The following is a 16,896-nucleotide window of genomic DNA, read 5'->3' on the forward strand; positions in this document are numbered from 1 at the left end:
AATCACAGGATTCCAGTGCTTGCAGTCACCTCTGCTGGTGTGCACATGTGCAAGGAAAGACACAGAATCACACAAAGGAGATAAATTCTTTTCAGACTTCCAAGTGGTCCTTTCTCAGACAGGCAGGGAATATTTTTTTTAAATGACGGAAAATACCCTAGTGTCCCTTTAACATGCCTGCTGCCCCTTGGTGCCCAGTAAACACGATTTCAGCAGCTCTGCCATCTCCAGAGGCCTTGATAACTGGCATAGATAAGACACATGGTGGAGCTGCAGCTGAAACAACTTCTGTTTCCTGAGCTACACTCTGCCTCTAAAGTTTTTGTTTTTTTTTTTTTTTTCCAAGATTTAACTCAAATGGCTCATTGATAGGTCTGATCCTGCTCCTTGTGGTGTCCCTCCATACCACCGTTCTGGTACACACTTTGAAGAACTACATTTGAGATGCATCCCTGATGCTTAATAGCTGTATCTGGAAAAGACTAAGATTCAGGGAATCCAAAACAACATGAATCCTATACACAAACTTCTACCATATTACAACTGCACAGAAAAACGCAGTACCCAGCAGCTCCAGGCTAATGTCTCATTTTCCAAGGCAGAATAAATACAGCACCTTGAAATAAAATGAGTATGGTAGACTAGCTGAGAATGAGTACCATTTATTTTTTAAATTTTGTGAGACTGATAAATGTAGGCTCTGTTTTACTGATATGGGCAGTGAGATGTGGCTTGCCCATGCCTCCACGTAGAAAAACAAGCTGTAAAAGAATTTTAGTACAGCCAGATCCACACTAATAGAAAGCTATATTTTTTTCCACAAACAGTGGTCACAAGCAGAGCGGGAATTCCTGTGCTGAAATTATAAATTCAGAACTGCTTTCTATTCAATTACATGTTACAGCAATAGGCTGCAGGGGTGGGGAATTTTTTTTACATTTTAAAGTTAAACACTTCTCTCTTTGTGAATATTTTGATACAGATTTAAAGAGCATTAGCCTCCAAAATAATCACCAGGCATCTCTAGTCTGATAAGGATTTATTTGGTAAAATTGTCTGGTTTGTATTATCCTGTAAACCAATCTTAGTGATCAATAATGGAGACTTTTAGCTTTAAAATGTATCCAGTTGCATTGCAGAATAACAGAAATCAACAGAACTGCTTGAAGTCAGCTATGTGTTTCTGGCAAATGCATCAGGGTTTGCAGGGCCTGCCTACAGCATCAGAAAACTGAGCACATTCTGGCTTTTATGGAGAGCAACAACACACATGGACTTTTATCTTTAATTACCTGTCCTCCAGATGCTGAAATAAAATGAAGAGTACCTCTCCTTTTTCACTCTTAGTTTTATTATAAAAATCAACATTTCATTTGTTACAACTCAGTTTATAGTAATAATTGGAAAGGATTTTTTGTACAAGGTTTATATACACCTTACAAGTAAAGCACTTTATTTTACAAAAAAAAAGTTAGTGAATGAGTGAATAGGGCTGACCAAATGTTGGTCATTATAATATAAATACATCCTTGCAAAGCACCATCGTACCAAAGTTGATGAACAAGAGACACCAGCTGGCTTTAGGACAATGACAAACAGTGATTAAAGCTTACAAAAAAGAACAAACAAAACAAAAAAACAAAAACAAGATTAAAAATCTGAAAGCAGCACCAGATCCTTCACTTGCAAACAAGGCTAGTTCAGCTTAAGCCTGGTGGTATCCTCTTTGCAAAAAGACACTTTCATTTTCCTTCTCTGACTCTTAACTGCCTGGCTTAAGGCTACAGCCATTTTAATCAGGACTTCAAAGCCGCTCCTTGTTCATTTAAAAGAGGGGAACAAGACTGCTCTCCAATAGTTTCATCATAACTATCACGCTACGCTGCGTGCTAGTAAGCCAATCTCTGGCCCGAACTGAATGCGAATGGTTTACTTACCCTGCCCTGCACAGTTTTGGAGTGGATCACACAGTCTCTATACAAATGCTACACCTGCATCATCCACTGCCTTTTTAAAAGATGGAAAGGAAAGAAAATTGTCCATTTTGGGTCACTACTGTATCTTATTTGACTTCTTTTAGAAAGAAATTGAATGTTTTGCAGCCATTTTCAAGCTATTAGGTGATTCCTAACTTATTTTCAAAGTGTATCTGTCACCTGCCAATTAAATTAAAGGTTAATTTTCAAGCAATAACCCCATGAAAATGCAATTAAAAACCACTCATGGCCAAGAAAGTAATTTCTGAATAACAACTCAAATTATTTTTGCACCCAATGAACCAGCTGGCTTTTTTTTTTTTGTAGAAACAAATAATGTGCTACATGCACAGTACACACTCAAAAACAGATTCTGTCCATAACAATATTGTGCAACAAATATGCTCAAGACAAAAATGTCAGGAAAAAAGTGATTGATTATTTCTTAAGAGATATTTTGAAGAATTCATCCAATGAGATTTGCCAAGCAATAAGGAATGGAAATACTCAATATTCAAGACAGTTGCCTTTTCTTCATCTTAGCACAGGCTTAACTGTTTTAAAGTAAAACAAAAGAATCTGTGTTTAAGACTCACCAATCAAGCCATTTCTAGAGAACAGGCTATAGGAGAGAAGCAATGCACAACTGGAGACTTGAACACCACCAAAGCCCATTAGTGAAATAAATTGGGATTTTCTGCATGCACCTTCACTTGCAGTAAAGAACCTGCCATGTCAAGCAGTTTGGGTGCAATTTTCTTCATAATTATGCTAGGACTACAACAGATAGATTTTTATGTACCCACAGAAAACACACATTTTACTCATCTGCAAAATGGACTCCAAATATAGAGGAACAGTATGAACAGGAGAAGAGTATAAAAAACATGCTTCCTCTCCTGTCTGGTATGACCGAGCATTAACTATTCAGGTTTGAAGTAGCAAGTATTCTGTTGTCTGTCCTACAACCTGGCCAAAAGAAGCCCAGATTATGAGAGACAACAGCAGGACAGCATCCAGCATTAGCACTCTGAAAGGCAGGGAGGCTGAATCTGCCAATAAGGGCATGTGAATGTGTATGCACAAGAAAGTTATTAGCTTGAGGTAAATTCACATTATCAAAGATACCTGCATACATATACTTATATGTGCATACAGAGGGAAAACGTTATGGCAGTAATCTGGAACTTACAATACTGAAAGTTACAACTCACAGCAAAATGAATCCTTTGATATCAACTGGCTCATTTGTATGTTGTGCATTGCTGTAAATATTTCATTTAATGTATATGCACAGGTTGCATGAATTTATATTCATGGAAACCATTCTTTATTTCAAATGCTAATGCTATGTGCATGTTCCATTTATCATATCTCAGTTCTTTTAAAATAAATATTTTGGTATCCAAAAGCAGTGGAGAAATGAGGAGTGCTCCTCAGGAAGGTATGAAATGCACGCAGTACTACATGGCAGGTATAATTTTAAAAGGCAAGGTTAGGTCTCATTAATGTTGCCATTTAAACATGCTAAGCTCCTGTTGAACATGCAAAGATTAGTTTTCAACAAATTATGCTGTAATGTCCTTTTTTTTGTTTTTTTTTTGGTTTTTTTTGTTTTTTTAAACTACAAAGCACTGTTCCTTTCCCCACTGAGCAGGCCAGCTATTTCCATTGCCAGACAGCCACCTATGAACACTCCCCAGGTGTCTACATAGAGGAAAAAGTGCACAATGAGTACTTGTGTTAATGCTTTACCGTGTATGTACCTGATGCTGTAAGATAAGGACAGCTGTGCTTAGCTTAAAAGACAAGGAGCAGTTTCACTGACATCAATGAGACCACTTCCATGCTAATACTACTAACACACTTCAGCCATCTCCTGAATTGACATGTATGCATAATCTACAGCCCTAACATCAATTTGAGAAGCAGGAGAAAGTGTGAAGGAAGGAGTGAATATGAATCACAACTGGCTCAGTGGCAGAGAGGAACAGAGAGAAATTTTTCAGTCTTAATGTTCAATCAGTCTACGGTATATCCACAGGGAACATCAGGTGTGCAAGTTGCATCAATGCTTTTGTAATCTGGAGATCTGCCCCAAGAGGAACTTCACAGATCATCAACTCTTTATAAATTTTACTCTAGATTTACTGGGAAAATACATGTACTTATAAAGGCAGATCACAGCTTCCCACTAAATAAATTCTTTGGTTAGTCCAGATGAGAAACAGCCTGCTCTCTATGCTGGTCACCTTCAGTGGAAAAACATAGTCTATCCATTTTCCCCCTTTTCACATGAACCTCCCAGAGGCAGATCACTCAAAATATCTGATGCACTAACTGAAACGTATGTGTCAAAAAGACTTGATCAAATACTGCACTGAATGTTCTGTCCGCCCCACTGACTTGAGTTATGCTTGGATGTAAACTAGCACAGAAGGCAGGCAGCACAATCCATATGCAGAGAACGTTTTGTTTCTAAAGAACCCTTGTTGTAATTAACACGCTTACGAATTTACCTGCAGCAAGTCCCCTCCAAGAGGAAGCCTCAGTGAGGCACTCCAACCACACCAGAAAGAGGATACCACTCCTTAAGCTCAACCACCTTAGAGTCTTCAAAGAGAAATTGGCACACTGAAAAAAGTATTTTGCAAGAAGAGACCATTGCCATCGCAGTACAAGCACTTGGACTGAGATACAACAATGCAATATTCTTCTGAGTTCATTAGTGCAAGTTTCCACATGTGAACCCCACACGGAATGCTGCACATGAAAAAAATGTAAACAACAGAGAAGTTTCTAATTCTCATCGGCGTGCCAGCCTCAACACCCCCCGCCCCGCCACACCCGCCCTCCCCCCCTTCATATAAATGGTTTCGAGTTCCCTTATAGTTCACAATACCCTCCTCAACATCCATCCTGCTGGAGAACACAAACAAGCTTCTTCAACAGCAAGGAAGAGCCAGAACAGCTACTGCAATTCCTAGATACCTAGAATGAAGTTGGGCAAAAAAACTTAGTATGCCAGAGATCAACTGCAATAGTCTGGAGACCACCAAAGCTTGTTAAAGTTTCCTCAGGTATCTTGGACAACTAGAAAGACCCTTATTACTGCTGGAATCCCAATGCCACAGTTTTCCTTGGAGCTGAAACCAAGTGAGACCGTAGTACTCCAGATGAGCGGCAGCACTAGCAAGAATTACTTGTCACTATTTCTGTCAACAGCATGAATTAAACCCCATGCTACATTTTCAGATTATTTCTCTTTTAGTTGAAACTGGCTGGGAAACAAGCAACAGAGAACAATAAAACCAAAACGGCACCTCTGAAGAGTTGTTACACCCATACTATGCCCAAAGGCTAGGAGGCAAAAGCTCCTTTTGTACCTTTGTTTTAAGAGAGAAGACTGAGGGCCAGTCTTTGAAGGTATCAAGCACCTTCAATGGATTCCATGTCAAGAGAAGGTGCAAATGCGTGCTGCCATCCCAGATCAGGTATACTGTGAGCTCCACTACAGTCAAAGCAAATTCAAAACACTGCACTGGAGTCAAAGGAGTTAATAATATCCCAGGTTGCCCCTCAAACTTACACAAATAATGTTTTCACTTGATTATATACTCTCCTTGTCAAAATCACCATGGTGAAGCTGACTGGAGAAGGGGCTAAATATGATAATATACAAAAATAGAGATGTGAATATAAAATGGTTTGGTTAAGAATACCTTAAAATTTGACATTCACAGCGGTTAATACTAAAGTATTAAACTCACACCATGCAAAAAAAGGAGGTATGTCAAAATCATACTGAGCAAAACTGGCTTTACCTAACACAAAGAAATCATGAGCAGTTAATACAGCATGGGAACCCCTTCCAATGATCAAAACGTCTATTTTTTTTACGGACAGTTGCTCCACTGAAAGTTAAATGCTTCCTTACTAGGAAAAAATAATATATATTTTTACATATATATGATTTGTATACTGTGATATCAATATACACTGAAAGTACTGCAAGGATATATTATTAATTTACAGTAAAACTAACAATCCACGGTTAAATTTATAGTTTATAAATATGCTGTCTATATTATATGTGGTATAAAAATATTTGACATTTTGTGGGCACTAGGTCAAAATAAGATTTTCTTTTTTAAGGAACTAAAAAAATCATTCAGGTATATGCATATTACCCTTGTCATTTACGTGAAAATCGTACTGATGTGGTACAAAACAGAATCCTACCATGGTGGCAAAATGAAGAAGGTAATGTATAGCATGATAATCACTGCATGACAAGGCTAATTAGGAGAAAAAAAAAGAAATTACAGCAGCCCAGTTCTAGCAGTACTTTAAATAAGAATATCATGATTTAAAGTGACATGGGCAGGAAGAAAGGATGCAGAAAAGATGGAAAAAGCTTAAAAAGGAGAAAAAAAGCAAACTTTATAATATTCCATACAAAAATCCTTGAAATTCCAGAAGCAAGGAGAGAGCTCTAAATGCTCTAGTTTGGTAAATGCATTAAGAAAAAACAAAGGTGTATTCATTTAAAAAAGCGTGTGATTATTTTTCTGGATTCACTGCTACAATTGCTGTATTCCTGTAGAAAACAAAGCCCTTTGTGTAAGGTTAATATCTATCCTGACTGCATTTTCAAGTTTAACTTTAGTTGCTGGCCCTCCGGAGTTAACATAGAGGTTATTTGGCTACTTCCAAGTATCTATGGTATGCTGCTCTAAGACGGACTTCTTTATTATTAATTACTTTAAACATTTTTGGTATTGACAAACCCCACATCTCACCTCACTGGACAAGTAACGCATCCTGGTCCTTCCATTTCCTTATGTGCTCAGTCACTTCACTGGATTAAGGCATGTTTTTGTGTTCCATTTGCAAAAATAAAAACTTTTTGTACAAATGTCTGGGTTCTTTTATACAAAAATTTTTCTTCTTATGGCACAAGCAGCAGTTTGCTGTTTAAGAAAATATATAAATATCCTTTTTTTTTCTTCTGTACAAATATCTTCAGTATTCCTCCACCCCATTTAATAACATTTTACTGTACACTGTCCTACCTCATCCTTCGCCGAGACCTCCCTCCCCCCTCCCCAGTAGAATATTTTGTATTTACACTTTCACAGCGGAGGCAGATAACGGGGTGGGGGGGGCTACACCTCATGAGGAGTCTGTGCAGGGGGACGGTGGTGGCGGGTAGAGATGGTGAGAGTAGCTCCGCTCTGTGTATGGGGAAGGCGGGCAGCTTTCATAGTTCTCCTCCGCCGACAGGTACTGGCTGCGTGGAGTAGGTGGCGGGGGGACGGGCTCTGAATCATAGTTCAAGTCACTGGTATAGCCCTTGGCCGTCGCTGCCGTGACCCTTCGGCTGGGGGCATAGTCACTGTCACAGACATCCGTGCTGCAGGGTGTCGTAGGAGGTGCAAAATGCCGGTAGCTGTAAGGCCTGTAGCTGCAGTGGGGGAGATTTAAGGGAAAAGCGTCAACATATAGAATGACTGTGCATTTCAAGCAATGCGCCAACCAACAAGCAAGCACTGGATAAGCCAAGGTGGAAACATAGAGTGGGTCAACCTCTCTGCAGTAGATACAGAGCACCACGCTCCTCTCTCTCTTACACTGTGAACTCGCCAACTCCCCTGCAAAAAGCCCACCTTTGCACTACAGCATCAGTCAAATTATAGCAACTAGTGAAACGGTTGCTAATTATTTATTATCTACAGACAACAGACTCCTTAAAGTCTTACTTGAGGTAGAAAAAGCTACTCCTAAGACAGTGGGGCAGGAAGGGCATGGAGGGGGTGGGAAATAGCTGTGCTGCAATTATATGGAGAAGATACTCAGTTTCCATTATACAATTTACAGATACTAACTTCCAAGTTCAGACAGGGAGATTGAAAATCACCTGGCACATTCATAGCAGTCAGGAGAATCACTCGCCAGAGCAGTAACTGGGATGGAATTCCCAAAGGCTCCTACCACAAAACATCTTTTAAAATGAGCCCGAGATAGTTTTAAGAACACAAAGTAGAAAGGGAGGTGCTTGGTAGCTACAACTACCAGCATCACAGTCAGTTGGTTGGGGGCGGGTGGGGATGCAGCTCCTCTGTATTCAAGTCAGAATGTTAGGAAAGATGGGAAGATCAGAAGCAGCAAGGCCAGGGTTTATTTTTGGGTGGGGGAGCATTCGGAAAACATTCAACCCTATGCTACATCCCTAATACCATTTATGACAGTAAAAGTCACTACAGCTAACCAGTAATCAGCATGATTCATGCCGGTGCCAAAATTTGGGTTTCTTTCAGTAGAAAATTACTCATCATTTAAAAAGATTTTTCATATGGCTGCAAGGGATCATTATAAACATCTGGTCTGACCTTCTGCACAACAGAGGCCATATTTTCTGCTAATGGAGAAGAGACGTCTTTTCAGCCCCAGAGACCTCATTATCCAAAAGCCCCCAAAGGCTCTGTGTCAGGGAGGCATTTCTTTCAATAGACAAACACAGCACGCTCTTCTCATTGACCAGATCTACTAGTGATTTGGGAGGGGAACCTTTACACCCTTGGGTAGTAGGTGTCTCATTCTTTATTTTTGGTAACTAGTTATAAAATGATAATGAACTCTAGCATCTTATGGGGAAGGTAAGAAAGGGACATTCAAGTAAACAGATAAAGCTTGCATGCCCATAAATATTAGTCAGAGAAAATAAGCAAGAGGTTAGCAACTTTTTTCAGATATTAACCCTTAATAAGCCTAACTAGAATTTCTGTGCTTTATCTAGGCCATAACATTAATGTTCCTTCTGACCTACTAGCCTTTACATTGCCAACTTTCCTCTCCATGCTGTTTGCCTGTTATTTCTGATAATTACATAACAAATTATTTATGACAGAAGTGTAATAAAAAGGCAGGATTCACTCCAAGGTAAGTATTTTTGGCTCAAAGTTATCATGGTACCACGTTTCTTTTGGCATTTGGATAATTCCATGATGAGTGTTGTCATTCCCTTTAAAACAATATACTCAAGAGGTGTACCGCTAACACACTTACTGTAATGACTTACCTCAGACAGTGCTGCACTTATACACACGCTTCAGTGACACAATACATGTGAACCCATTTAAGCACCTGTTTTAGTGCTTGCAGAATTAGGGCCTTTGATTGTAATTCTTATGGAGCAGAGAGTGTCTTTATTCTGCATTTTCTCCACTAATTGCTTTGATCCCGACAGAAGTTATTGTAATAGTAATTACCTGTAGGATCTATGAGTGGATGGGCTGTTTGAAGAATAACCAAATTCCATAGTATAATGTGAACGTTCAGTAGCTGGTGATGGTGGTGGGTTCAAAATCTAAGGGGACAAAAAAATGAAAGAAACTCAAGAAAACATCAGTTTCTAAATTTTCTTTTTAGTGCTGTTTAATAGAAACCTTAATGTAAGAACTGCACACATAGCCCCTCCTGCCAAACAGGATTTTTCTTCTGTTTATTCCCCAATTCTTTAGCAGACACTGGTAATGTCACTTTTTACTATTCCCATAGAAGCTATTACTAAGTTCTTCTCAAAAAACACTGACTGCTGTTACTATTTGGCATACCTAGTGCTAAGAAGTAAAGTTGAAGCTAGCTATTCAATACTAGATTGTCACTAGGGATACTACTGCCCTAGGCAAACTGGCAGATGTCTGCTCCTGCTAGCTGTAGTCCCCGAGTATCACACTTAATAATACTTGCTTTGTGCTGTCCGAGGCAAGCATTTCTTCCCTATACAGGCATGCTCTTACTGCACAAACAGTATTTTGATTAATCTAAAGCTATAACATGATAGGTTGATTCTCGGAACTGAAAGTAAATAGTTGAACATTTCAGCCTGCAATGACTGAGCATGTAACTCAAACACTTGGTAGTGGCTTGGTGGACTTCATATAAAAATATCTAAAACAACAACCACTGATGCCAGAAGCAGAGACAGGGAGCCCTCCAGGGCTAGTACCAACTTCTGTATAGCATCTAGCGCAGCAAACTACCCATTTGTGACTACAGAATTGCTATAGAGTTGCAAGACACTTGTTTATTTATGTCACTTGCAAAACACATGACACAAAGCTTCATTTTAATTCCTTGAAAGGTCTATATGGAACCAACCACAGTTTTACCTCCAGAGGAACATGGCAGAATATTATGAAAGGAGATAGCTCTGCCAAAGCTGCTCAGCATTTATAGGAATTTTTTCATCTCCCTTGACATTCAACCTAACATCTTTTTCTGGCACTGAGTTCTCTCACAACTTTTTAAAATTAAGAGAAAATTCCTGTACTGTTTTGGAAAAAGACAATCTCCTCTCCTTTCCCGTTCAAAATCACTCAGTCCATATTCAAACAAGTATATTAGGCTCAAAATCTAAAACAAAACATTCATCTGCCAATTAATTATCCTCAGAAAGACACCAGCATTTCCCTGAAAGTTGTTAAAGGTCTATGAATAACAGAATGACTTACTGGAGGAAAGTAAGTGCCTTTGGTACTTGAAGAACTACTGGAAGAGGCTCCAGTGACATGAGCCCTGTCATACGGTGGCCCGCTGCTCCCTCCCATAATGCTGAGGGAGCTGATCACAGATTTACCTCGAGACATCCCTGAAGAACAAAGACGTATGTTAATATTCAATTCTTTGAAGCAAACAGAGAAAAGAAAGCTTAAAAAAATAATCTAGAGGATAACAGCAGTATAAGCACAACTCCTAAAACTGAAATCAATCATCTTAGTATTAAGAGCAAATTCAGTGCTCCCTGATGGACAACTGGAATGAAGACTGTCAAGGAATCAACATGTTGGTTTTGTGTATCAGCTGCTCAACTGCAGGACTTTGTACTGGGCTACACTAGAGCTGTGTGAAGAGAAACAGATTTCTTTCACTTGAACGGCTGGAAAGGACTTGAGAGAACAGGCATTCAGGCACTATTTCTATGCCTCAGAATAAAACATGAAACTGACTCTGACCACCTCAACTGAGCAACTGAAATTTCTGCAACAGAAGAGAGGGTTTGTGTTCTTTCATTTCCACACCGTTAAGTGAGCTTTTGCTACTAGGACTGAAGCACGCTGGCAGAGAGTCCAAGCAGGAAATGGAGAGGTATGCCACTGTGCTCGAAATAATGGTGAAAATTCTGCTCAAAGACTGTCTTTATGAAAGCAGGTTATTACAGCAAGCAAAGAAATTTGGTGCATTATTTCAACACTGTAACAGCCTCACAGAACCTCTGTGTTCTGACTGGAACCCGCGAGATCCAAAGACACAAGCTACAATATATATTTAATCAATATATGCAGAAGCAATGCATATAAATGAAGTGCAACATTACGGTTAAGTCTTACTTTTTAAACAGCAATAGCATCGTGTGCTTGGATTGGTGTTGGAAACTTCATCATGAAACAAGACCACAGTTATTGCTGGTCATTACAGGCTTTACAAGAAGTTTCACAAGCGTACAAACCCAGTCTACAAATCTAACAAGAATAATTACATAATGTTTAAAGTCTCATGAATATAACTCTGTGTAACTTTACCCTGTACTATTATGATGCCTCGCTGATGCTATAATAGTCCAAAAAGAGGCTTCTTCAGTAGCAAAAGAAGAGAACTCCCATGGTATGTGTATCTATTTGAGCTTATGGTTCTGCGAAGTACCTAAATGCTCGTGAATAGCACAGGTAAAATAGCAGTTCATTGTTATAAAGAAGGATGGCAACAAGCCTTGACAGCCCAGGCTTCCAACAATTATGCATCTGGAACAGACATCTGTGCATACATGCACAGTATCCTTGCTACAACTACCTGGTGCCAAAGAGCAGGACAAGGATCACACCATATACTCACCAGGAAGCGACCCTGACAAAGAGCTTGGGTGAGGCACATAACCAAGAGGTACAGAGGCTGGTCCGTGCACCACGTAATCATTGGTCATTGTTTCTCCATCCCCCTTCATGCGTGGGCACAGCACCCTCTGGCAGATGAAGTACATTGCTCCAACAACAAAAACTGTAAGGATCACACCGATGATGGAGCCTATTGTGTTGTTGGGCTGTGGCGCAGGCTCCTCCGTTGTGTCTAAAAGAAAAAAGGAAAATCGTACTGTGTAAATTAATCCAACTGCTTCATGTACCAGCATCAGTTTTCCTGACATCTTTCCACACAGGAAAAATAAAAGCCTTCTCTCCTGTAGGGAGACAACAACTTTCAAATTAATATACGGGAGGAAAAAACAGGCACCGGGACAGGTCTGTTTAAAGACTCTTGAGTGTACATAAGGGCTACCTGTGCACAAGATGACCTCCAGACATGCAGAGAATCATAAATGACAGGAAATGAACAGTATACGCATGTGCACAGGGGTTGATGAATTAGGTCCTGATGCTGCTTCATGCTGACAGGCAGGGCTATCCTTTGAACTTAATGAAGACAACCTGCAGCCATGACTCCAGATGGCACTGTGATGGGCACTCCAGTTATGCTCTTTTTTGTCATTAAAGATGATGACAACTACTTTTCACATTGCACCTCATCACACAAGCACCTAGGTTACCACTCAATGTAACGGACTGGCATTCCCTTTTCTCTACTGTGTAACCTTCAATTATGCTGAACAGTAGAGCTGATGCACCAATGATGAATTTTAGGTTTGCTGCTATTTATTTAACTATCTAACCTACTCCACATCTGACCCACAATGATGGTTACAGATATAGCTAAGCATCAGCTTTAAATGTGCCATCCTTATGAGGAATCTATATAAAATGATTATTCAACAGTCAAAATGAGTGGTGTTCCCTACAACACCAATTCTAAGCAATGACATTTCTGGGAATAACTGACAACCCCCTGCCTGTGCTTCATGAATTTGACAAGAAAAGCAGACTTTAAAGTATTTTCCTGTTCTAGTCAGTGTTTTACATCTTATCCATTACTGAAAGTCTTTTCCTCAACGCGTTTTCTTCTCCCTGAACACCAAACCCACAGTTTAACCAGCTTGTCACAGTCTACAGAGATAAGTAAACAGACTTCTGATCATATTGGAAGAGGGACAGCAACAACTGCAGTCTTACTCCGGGTAGGCTAATTTTCCATCCTCTGCTACAAAACAGGAAAATACATGAACTATAATAAAGATAACTATACATGTCTGTGATAATGTCACTAACAACTTGGTAGCATGACAGAACATCTACTGTTAATCCTTCACAAGATCAAGGGTCCAACTCTGGCTTTGCATTTTCAAGTTGTGTGTGTATAAACTGTGATATACAGATCTCTAACACAAGAAGAGATGTCCCTATTTACAATTTCTTTTAAAGCACCAACAGTGGAAATGAACTTTCAAGTTGGAATTTTAAAGGCAGTGGTTTTCTTGCAGAATCCTGGAGATTTCAAGGTAGGTGATCACATGTTACAAATCATAAATCAAGCTAATATTACATCTTTTCAAGACACAAAAGAAATTTTAGAAGGTTTACTCTATAAACAGAGTGCCCCTCTGATTCTAAAAGCACCTGCTAACAATTCTCTGGACGAGAAAACCACGAAGCAGAGCAGTTATATATAAAAGCCTCATGCTGTGAGAAAGATTTTTTTAACACTGCACCAACTCAGCATACTAACAGATTATAGTAAACCAAACCTTAAACTTCTTTTAAAAGAAGAAGTTTAAAAAGATAAGTAGAAATATTACTAGCCCGCTCTGCCTCAGAGACTACTTGTTAGAATGCTGTTTATTTTTGTTATTCCTATACTACCACGTTGTGCATTAATTGCATGACAGCAGTTATGAACAGAAGCATTCATTTTGGGAACAATTAATTCAGTCTGGTTGGCAGAATAAAATCTAACTCATAGAGAAGGCAAGAAACAAATTTTGGATGCTGCAGTTGTGTCTCAGGTTTTACACTTACAGCATCCTTGCTCATCTGAGCTGTCATTGCAGTCCAGGTTGTGATCACATTTCTTGCTTTTCCCGATGCACTGCCCACTGGCACAGCGGAACTGATCAGTTAAACAAAGCACTGGAAAAAGAACCCCCCACACAACAAGAGTCAGTATCAAAGACTTCTACTCCTTAAAATGATTAAGCAAACAAGACACAAGAGCACACAATGAGGAGTATCTTGGGGGACCTAAGCCTGCTGCTAGCTTCATTTCTTAAAGTAGTCAGTGTCACACAAAGTCCCTCATGCCAACCATGCAGAAAAAGTCACTCAGTGATCTGTTGAGGATATTGCACAGTGGGTACCTGGTCCTTACTGCCTATTACAATAAGGACGCTACAAGGTGAAGTTACCTTGACTAAAGTAACTCAGAAGCAGAAGGCCACTGAGAACACAGGTGTTTATCCCAGGACATGGGATAAGCGCTTGGGATAAGTTATTGCAAAATTACTATAAGAATCTCCAACTCTAAGCATTTACTGTAATGTAAGAGAGAAGAATTAAGTTATTAAAAATAAATCTGCCAAACCGTGATAATAAAATTGTTTAAGAAAGATAGATGTGGTTTCTCAATGCTCTTGTGCTCTTCCTGTATACCAGAAAACTCCTTGATCATAAGACAATATATTTCACTTGACATTATGTTCTTAAACTGAAATGAAAGATGATAAAACTGGAGCTTTGCCAGTACACTCAAAAATTAAACTACCACTTTGGGGAAAAAAGGTGCTGCAGGCAAGGTGCTGGCTGCTGTTGTTTACACATATTTTTGCCTCGTGTTTCTCATAAATCCAGAAATTCTTTCTGACTTCAGTGGAATTCAGAAGTTAAACTAAAGGCTTTTCTGATCTGTAATCAACTTGAATACTCTGAATAACAGGGCCACTATGAAGGTGATAAACAGCCCCCAGTCTGATATCTCCAGCCACTGGGTGGCAACTGGGAAGCTAACTTGCACAACATATTTTCAGAAGTCATCTAGCTAACAATTACCTTTCATCACACAGGAATTTCTGCATTGGTCTGTACGTTTTTGTTTGAGATGGAGCACATCTTTTGGAAAGAAACTCAGCCTTGACTCAAAGACCCTTAGACAGCCTCTTCAAAGAGGGAAAACGTACTGAAAGGATATAGAGAAGAGCCATCCTTTCAAGCTTACAAGTTGTCCTTACAGCTCTTCACTACTTGTGCAATAGGGAAAGGGCAAGTTTGCTGTTTCACTTTGTATAGTGGTAGGGTAGTTCAGATTCCACAAGCATAACCTGTCCTTTCCAAAATTAAAAGAACCTAATTCTCATTGCATTGGCAATAGCACTTCCATCTGTAATCATAGCTTAAATAGTCTCTTTCACTGTGCTCTACAGGAAGAGGAGGTCTCCAGAAATGTCATGTCTCTCACTCCCACTTACCCACAAAAGCTTAACATCATTTTTTTCAGGTATTATAAAATAAACAATCCCAAGACCTTTACTCAGGTACAAGGTACACAAAAAACTATGACAAGGATTTGCTCCACTTTGTAATTCTTTCCTAATTATCAAGCTTTTAGAGCTTAAAAATATTATCTTTTTAATAGTACTTTTCACAAACAAGGCTTAAATCGCTCTGCAGGAGATCAGTGTTATTTCTGTCTCACAGGTGGAGAAACAAAAGTATGGAGTTGTGAAATAATTTCCCATTCAATAGATCAGTTTAAAAACTAGCAGACCCTTCCAAGTCCTACTCAGCAATAACTTTGGTATCTATCATAGTGTCCCCATGACAGCTTTATTTTCATTACACTCCGAAAGATCCTCTGTACCTTCACAGTTCTTCTCATCTGAGTTGTCCTGGCAATTTGCTTCTCCATTGCACCGGAGGGCACTGTCTATGCACTGACCACTTTCACACTGGAACTGGGTTTCTGAGCACACCGGGCAGTTCTTTTCGTCACTGTGGTCTTCACATTCAGTGAAACCATCACAGCGCCAGGCCACTGGGATGCAGTCAATCTCACCTGTGAAACAGGTGAACTGCTGAGGGGAGCATGTTGGTGGTTCTTTAAAATCAAGCAAACAAACAAAAATTAAAAATCCAGGTGAACAAACAGTAGATCAGGACAGGTAAGGACAAAAAGATCTCAGCTGTTTTGATTTATCAAGCAGCTGATAAACATGCCACGTCATAAAGTAACTTCCACCCCCACTGCCTCCGCAGTCAGTCATGCAGATCTTGAGCCCCATGTGACTGATGCAGGCTCACACTGATGGAGGTTCATTAGACAAAGAACAAGAGGAACAGAGAAACATGCACACTCAAAACAATTACCGTCTTCCCTCCCCACTTCAGCCTTTTACACCCTTCTCTTAGTAGGTCTTCAAAAGTCTTAATTTAAAGTCAACACACTTTTCCACTCACCCTTTCCTGCAACACCACTGTATACACAACTGATGGCTCACTTTCTTTTTAATGTTCGATAGTCATATAGAAAACGTTAAAAGGATGTAATGAGCTGCAGATGGATGCACTGTGACTCAATGTCTAGTTATGTGCCCTCGACAGCTCTGTTCAGTCAAAATTATTTTAAAACAACAAAAAACTGCTCCATCTAGTCCTGCTATCTCAACACAGCTGCTAGCTGTTATTTAACATTCACTACAGTAACTGTTAATCTCATGCAGTAAGTAAGTGTGAATTTTTTTCCCCTTTTTTAATCCCCCTTTCCTCCCCCCTTTTGGCCTAGTATTAAACTTGCTCTGAGAAAATATCTGGATTATGTTAGCTCTTGTTCCATTGTGAGACCACACGTCGCCTTGATGGCGAGAAGATTGCATAATAAATCCATTCAGTACGGTGGCACAAAGAGACCCAAGCACCAAAGTGCCTCTCCTCTCCCCAATTTCAACCCCACCCTTGGAGACACCAGGGCGTAGGCTACAGTGGCC

The 16,896-nt window shown here is 39.6% G+C and overlaps 1 protein-coding gene across 6 annotated transcripts in view; it reads right to left on the reverse strand.

Annotated features, from left to right (window-relative positions):
• Window positions 1-7,151: 7,151 nt before the first annotated feature.
• LRP6 (LDL receptor related protein 6) overlaps window positions 7,152-16,896 on the reverse strand; it is a gene marked incomplete at its 3' end in the record, with an annotated part of 123,549 nt that continues 113,804 nt past the window's right edge. For 4 of the 6 annotated variants that reach the window (XM_082485395.1, XM_082485397.1, XM_082485393.1 and 1 more), the window contains 6 exons: window positions 15,774-16,010; window positions 13,940-14,050; window positions 11,871-12,101; window positions 10,493-10,629; window positions 9,248-9,345; window positions 7,152-7,443 (listed from right to left, as the gene is read on the reverse strand). In XM_082485395.1, coding sequence (XP_082341521.1) covers window positions 7,152-7,443; window positions 9,248-9,345; window positions 10,493-10,629; window positions 11,871-12,101; window positions 13,940-14,050; window positions 15,774-16,010 — 1,106 coding nt within the window. The remainder of the gene's footprint in view (window positions 7,444-9,247; window positions 9,346-10,492; window positions 10,630-11,870; window positions 12,102-13,939; window positions 14,051-15,773; window positions 16,011-16,896) is intronic. The other 2 variants (XM_082485394.1, XM_082485396.1) reach the window with 2 other exon arrangements.

The sequence above is a fragment of the Vanellus vanellus genome, assembly GCF_965231255.1.
Source record: "Vanellus vanellus genome assembly, chromosome: 1".
NCBI lineage: Eukaryota > Metazoa > Chordata > Aves > Charadriiformes > Charadriidae > Vanellus > Vanellus vanellus.